General features: G+C 59.5%; 1 protein-coding gene across 1 annotated transcript in view; it reads left to right on the top strand.

Annotated features, from left to right (window-relative positions):
* Positions 1–6,285, top strand: part of CARD14 (caspase recruitment domain family member 14) — a 29,015-nt gene that overhangs the window by 3,957 nt on the left and 18,773 nt on the right. Inside the window, exons 4-7 of the mRNA XM_027770829.1 lie at positions 2,190–2,354; positions 4,311–4,430; positions 5,207–5,332; positions 5,708–5,857. Of these exons, the coding sequence (XP_027626630.1) occupies positions 2,190–2,354; positions 4,311–4,430; positions 5,207–5,332; positions 5,708–5,857 (561 nt within the window). The remainder of the gene's footprint in view (positions 1–2,189; positions 2,355–4,310; positions 4,431–5,206; positions 5,333–5,707; positions 5,858–6,285) is intronic.

Here is a 6,285-nt window from a genome sequence, read left to right as displayed (position 1 = left end):
GCCCTCACAGGCTGCTCCCGCCCGCCAGCGTGCCAGGTGCTGCCCGCTGCTCACTGGAGCGTTCCCTTTCTCTCCGGCCTCAACTCTGCAGCAAGGGAGGCGCCGGGGGCAGTACACATCCGCCCCTCCCTGAGACCCTTGCCCGGACCAGCCTTGACCCTTGCCGACACCAGTGGCCACGTGGCAGTGCAGAGGTGACACGGCTGGGTTTGTGTTTAGGACTCTGAGAGGCTGGACACACACATGCCCCCGGGACCCAGGCCAGGCGAGGTTCGGAATGAAGCACAGCTGGAGACCCTGCTGGGGGTGCTCACTCGCTCTCTCACTTTCTGAAGAAAGAAGTCATAAACTTAAAAAGAGCAGCCCCAGCCCCGGCTGGGATGGCGCACAGTCTGACGGGATGACCCCGCTCCGCACCCATGTGGCCGTCCCTGGCGCCCTGCGGCATTTTCCTGTCCTTTGTGACTTGGTGCTCAGGTCGCCAGGCATGGACAGCGGGAGCTCTCCGACCTGCTCTGTGCCCGTCGGTGCCCTGCTGGTGTGAGCACCGGCACCTGCGATGCTCCAGGGTCATCCCGTCCCCACCTTGGGCCAGCTCTGGGTCAGCCGTTTCTCTGAGGCCCTGGGACCTTCAAGGGAACAAGATCTGGGTGCTGGGTATGCCTTCCGCTACGGGGAGTCTGCTTCTCAGTCTTTTCAGAGGACGGCTAAGAGACACGCACGCACACGGGCACTTCCATAAAGACACGCATATGCATACACACACGTACACAGAGTAGTGTGTGCACACACGTGCATAGCTCTGCTCACACGTACACAGAGTAATGTGTGCGCACACATGCATAGCTCTGCTCACACGTACACACACAGAGTAGTGTGTGTGCACATGTGCATAGCTCTGTGCACATATACATGCACATTCTTGTGTGCACACACATGCACACGTATACGCACACCCGCACATACATACTCATACATGTGTGCACATGTACACACATGTGCACACACACATACACACATTTTAGAAACCAAGAGTTCCACCAGCACCTCTAATCCCAGCCCACCCCCATGACTGTCTTTGTCCCCTGCCCCGTCCACACTTGTGGTCCCCTCCCTCCGGGCAGCCCTGCCCACAGCAGCGCCGAACACGCACCCCATGGCTCAGCCCACAGAGCTGAAACCTCTGTGACACACAGACCCACTAAGGGGAGCCCAGGGCTGGATTATAACGCCCCCTGCCTCTGCACGAGGCCTGAGCTCATCATGAAACTGCGTGCAAAAGTGATTCTGCCTCTCAGCCTGTGCCTGGGCTGTGGTTGCAGCGTGTGAACAGAACGCGGGTCCTGACGTTCAGCCAGCGTGTTTCCTCCCTTTCAGTTCTTGGTGCTTTCATTCGACTTTTTGAGTGTGTAGAATGTGACCTGCTCCCCGCCCCACGGGCCCCCAGTAGGAACCCAGCCACTGCCGCTGAGAGCTTGCAGAACAGGTGCTGCAGGGGAAAGTCCAGGTGGAAGGTCCTTCCTTCTCCACGTGGGCCCAGCAGAGAGCACAGGACTCCACCCTGCCGTCCCCCTTCCCCAGGGCACCACGCCGGGTTTGGGGGGAAGCCAGGCCACGGGCTGCAAGTCCAAGCTTCTCTTGGGCCACTGTCCAGAGAACGAGGCCAGCAGGGCCCAGGCAGGCAGTTCCCAAAGGACCAGGACCTGGACACGGCCCCTGGGCAGGACGCTGCACAGAGTGGACCGCCGGGCCCCAGGCCCTCCGTCCCCGATACCTTCACCTCGTCTGACCTGACTCTTCCTGGTTTGCATGACTCCAAACTCCGTCTGGTGTATTAACAGCATTCGGGAAGGCAGAGAAGCCAGGGGACATCCTGACCATTTATTGGTGGCTGCTGGTGACTGTCCGTTTAACGATCATGATAAGGAGCTGGTGGCCGGGGCCCCTGTCCCATCCCCCAGGGGCCGTGGCATGGCAGGGTGACGGCTGTGCTGTGCCCATGGCAGAGCTCGCAGGCTTTCTCCGGCCCTGAGGAGCTAGGACTGTGCACTGGGTGAAGCCCGCTCATGCGTTTTCAGTCTTGGGGGTCGGGTGCGTGGAGCAGGACAGCCTCTCCTGAGGAGGGGCGCTGAAAACACACTGGCTTCCGGTCCAGCAGAGACTACCGGCACCCTCCGTCTCCCCCACAGCTGTACCTGATGAAGCAGGAGCTGCAGCGAGTGAACATGGTCTCTTCCTGTGAGCGGCAGTTCCGAGAGCGGTCCCTGAAGATGGCCAGTGGCCTGGAGCCGGGTGGGGAGCTGAACCTCCTGAAGGAGGAGAATGAGAAGCTCCGCTCTCTGACCTTCAGCCTGGTAGGTCCAGCTTCAGCTCCCCTTCCTGAGCAGAGGCTGAGTGTCCTCCGTGTCACCTGGAGGTGCCAGCTGTGCGGGCCGACAGTGGTTTGGTAGGTAGGCAAGGACCGGGCGAGGTGAGACCTGCAGAGAGACTCACCTGCCCCTCTCCCCACGCTGCTCTCCTGCTGCGCCCAGCCCCGTGCGTTGGCAGGATCCCGTGTTGGGGATGCCCCGCTCTGACCTGGGCCAGTCATACAGGGTTGAGAGCCGGGGGAAAAGAACCCCTTCTGCCTGGAAAACCTCTGCGCCTGCCCTCCCTGGAGAGCAGGGACTTTCTGAAAGCAGAGGAAGTAGTGACAGCAAAGCTCTGGGATTTAAACACGCTTCTCTACAACCCCTTCCTTCTCTCCTTCTCTCCTTTTCTTTGGTTTCTTAAGGATTTTGCCACAGGGCACATGTGCTCCCTGGAGAGACAAAGAGAGACATGAGAGGGAAAGTAAGAAATCATCCCCCAGGGCAGATGGCCACACCACAATCCCTTCTCTGCTTGGGATTTTGGGCACGCGTAAGTGCGCAGTGTAATTTTCCAGTCGCCAGGTCTGGGACTTAAACCACGGATGGCCACGTGGGAATCCAGCACCTTAACCACCACACCACCCGCTGGTGCCTTGATTCCTTCAATAAATGAACTCCCGTGTCTGGAGCTACTACTTCGATGAGAGTTCCGCGGACACAGGGCAGTGCTAGGCGGGCAGCCAGACGGGCACTGTCTCAGGCTCCTTCCTCGAGAGCAAGCGCAAGGGCTGGCAAAGCCGGTCTCTGAGCCTGGGCAGGCAGTGTGTCAGAGGAGGAGGAGGTGAGGAAAGGAGGAATTGTTACCTCCAGAGGTCGCCAGCAGGGTCAGCTGTGCATTGCTGGGCTCCCACGTAGTTGACAATAGTTTGAGTCTCGGAATCTGCGGCTTAAAACTCACTCTGGGCATGTGCGTGCCCAAGATCCCGAGAGGAGGATGGAGAAGGAATTGTGGTGTGGCCATCCTCCTAGGGAGTGAGTTCTTGCTTCCCGTCCGTCTCTCCAGTGAGCGCACACACCCTATAGCAAAAATCTCTCTCTAAAAAAAGTCTCAAGTTTCTTTTACTTTCATCTCCTTGACCATGTAAAAAAGAGACTTCGAAATGCTTGTGGAGGGACCAGCAGTTAGCGTAATGGCTATGTCGCTGGACTCCCATGTAGTCGACCGCAGTTTGAGTCCTGGACCCAGTGGCTTAAACTCATGCCGGGTGCGTGTGCGTGTGTGCCCAAGATCCCGAGAGGAGAATGGAGGAGAAGGGATTGCGGCATGGCCATCCCCCCGGGGGGTGATTTCTTGCTTTCTGTCTCTCTGTCTCTCTCTGTCTTTCTGGCAAAAACCTCTCCAAAAAAAATGCCTGTGGAAAAATGAAAATAAAGTACGAGGTTATCAGGGCCAGCAGGTGATATGGTAGTTAAGGCGCCAGATTTCCACGTGGCTGACCATGGTTTAAGTCCCATGCCTGACCCATGTGTGTGCGTGCCCAAAACCCTGAGAGGAGAATGGAGAAGGGATTGCTGTGTGGCCATCCCCCGTGGGGGGGGGAGGCGGTGACTGCTCAGTTTCCTTCTCTCTGTCTCTCTGTCTCTCTCTGACTCTCTTCAATGAGCTCATGTGCCCTATGTCAAAAACCTTTAAAAAAGAATATTTATTTTGATACAAAAGGATTTTGGAATTCACACATACTTTTTTCACAAGACATATGTTCCATGAGCTCTTCAAAGACTCCTAATGAGAAGTGAAACGCGTGCTTTTCCATTTACGAGAGTTGACTTTTGTGGCCTTTTCCTGCCTCACGTACCAGACGAAGCCAGACCCACCCACACGCCGGACCCTGTAGTGCCCGCCCTCTGTCCCGTCCCTCGCAGGCCTGGGGCGGGCCGGGCTGACCTCTCTGTGTCCAGGCGGAGAAGGACATCCTGGAGCAAAGCCTGGACGAGGCCCTGGAGAGCAAGCAGGAGCTGGTGGACCGCCTCCACTCGCTGCGGGAGCGGGCCGCAGCCGCCGAGAGGCAGAGGAAGCAGGTGACGCCCCACACTCCCTGCGGCGTGGGAGGGCGGTCTTGAGGGAAGACTGGCCCTTCACCCACAGGAGCTTGACCACGGCGGGGGCCACTTGGTTCCTCCTCCGTCAGCCGTGCTGAGCCCCCACCCACAGTCCGTGCCCAGAGGCCATGGTGAGGACAATACGAGACTGAACGTGGGGCTGGGGAGAGCCGGCACTTAGTCTGGGGGAGAACTGGGGGCGGAAGATGGTGGGAAAGGATGAAGCAGGCTGGGGGGACGTTGGACAAACAGCCGTGCGTTCAACGGACACGCTGATTTTGGTGGTTATCAATAGATTCGATATTCAGCATAGCAAGGAAGTATTAGCCAAAATGGGTCTGGAAATCCAGCCCTTACAGACAGCTTGAATTCTCCCCCTTCACCCACGGAGCTGTCTCTCTGTCTCCCCTTTCACCCACAGAGCCATCTCTCTGTCTCCCCTTCACCCACGGAGCTGTCTCTCTGAGTCTCCCCTGTGCTCCTTCACCCCAGCCCAGGTCTTCTACAAGGCCGGTCCCTCCGCGCAGCCCCAGCCCAGGCCTCAGATAACTGCATGGCCTGTACCCTCTGCAGCCCAGCCCAGGCCTCAGAGTGGCTGTGTGGCCGTCCCTTGGTGCAGTCCAGCCCAGGCCTCAGAGTGGCTGTGTGGCGTCCCCTCTGCAGCCCAGCCCAAGCCTCAGAGCCGCTGTGTGGCCATCCCTCGGTGCAGCCCAGCCCTCAGAGCATCTGGCCTGTGTGGCCGCCCCCTCGTGCAGGACTGGGAAGAGAAGGAGCAGACACTGCTGCAGTTCCAAAAGAGCAAAGTGGACTGTGCGCTCCTCAAGGAGAAGCTGAGCGCCCTGCAGAGCCACGTGGCAGAGCTGCAGAAGGAGCGGGACCAGGTATGCAGGGTGGGCGCGGGCGAGGGGCTAGGAGACACAGGCACCTGCCTTCAGAGTCTCCGCACAGGAGCTCCCGCCCCCGCCTGTGCCGCTCTGCATGAGGCTGAGTCAGGGCTGGGCCTCCCGGCTCTGCCTGTCCTTGAGGGTGAGGGCGGTTGCTTCCCGGCCTCGGGGTCTCTTTCCTGAGCTCCCCACTGCTGTCGTCTCTGGGCACTGAGAAGGGACACCCAGGTGGCAGGTGGCATTCGTGGACACGACCCAAGATGAACCTGAAGCTTGCACAGCCCGTGGTGTGCTTCTTTAGTGCACAGACGCCGACGAGAGCAGAACTTTCTCTAGCTGAGGTGCCCTCGTGGCCACTGTCTTGGCCCGCAGGCGTACTCCGCGAGGGATGGGGCCCAGATGGCCATCTCACAGAGCCTGGTGGAGAAGGACGCCCTCCGCAGGCAGGTGTTCGAGCTGACCGACCAGGTCCTGGAGCTGCGCACACAGATGCAGAGGCTGCAGGTGGACCCCCCGGCTGCGGTGCGTGTTCCCACCTGCCTGCGGCCCTGAGGGCAGGTGACGGGGGCAGGAGGCACCCTGGGATGCATGTGGGCACTTGCGGGCAGAAGCGGGGGCCCAGGCAGGGCCTCACATGGCCCCCGGGGAGACATGGTCCAGGTTTCCCCCAGCAGGGTCACACGGGCTCCCGCAAGCGGGTGGTGTTGTGAACCTTGAAGACGCATGTCCGAGCCAGGGTGTCTTCGTCTGTGTCTCCTCTGACCCCGTTAGCCCTGCAGTGGGGGGTAAGCTCAGTGGGGCTGAACTTGCAGTGTGGCGTTCTGACCCCGTTAGCCCTGCAGTGGGGGGCGAGCTCGGCGGGGCTGAACTTGCAGCGTGCGTTTGGTGGGGGACACAGTCGTTTACTGTGTGGATGATGAATTGCTGAGTTGCTTGAGAGTCAAATGAAC

The sequence above is a fragment of the Tupaia chinensis genome, unplaced genomic scaffold, assembly GCF_000334495.1.
Source record: "Tupaia chinensis unplaced genomic scaffold, TupChi_1.0 Scaffold000159_1, whole genome shotgun sequence".
Lineage (NCBI taxonomy): Eukaryota > Metazoa > Chordata > Mammalia > Scandentia > Tupaiidae > Tupaia > Tupaia belangeri.
Note: the sequence above shows the minus strand (reverse complement) of the source record. Positions and strands in the feature narration are given on the sequence as shown.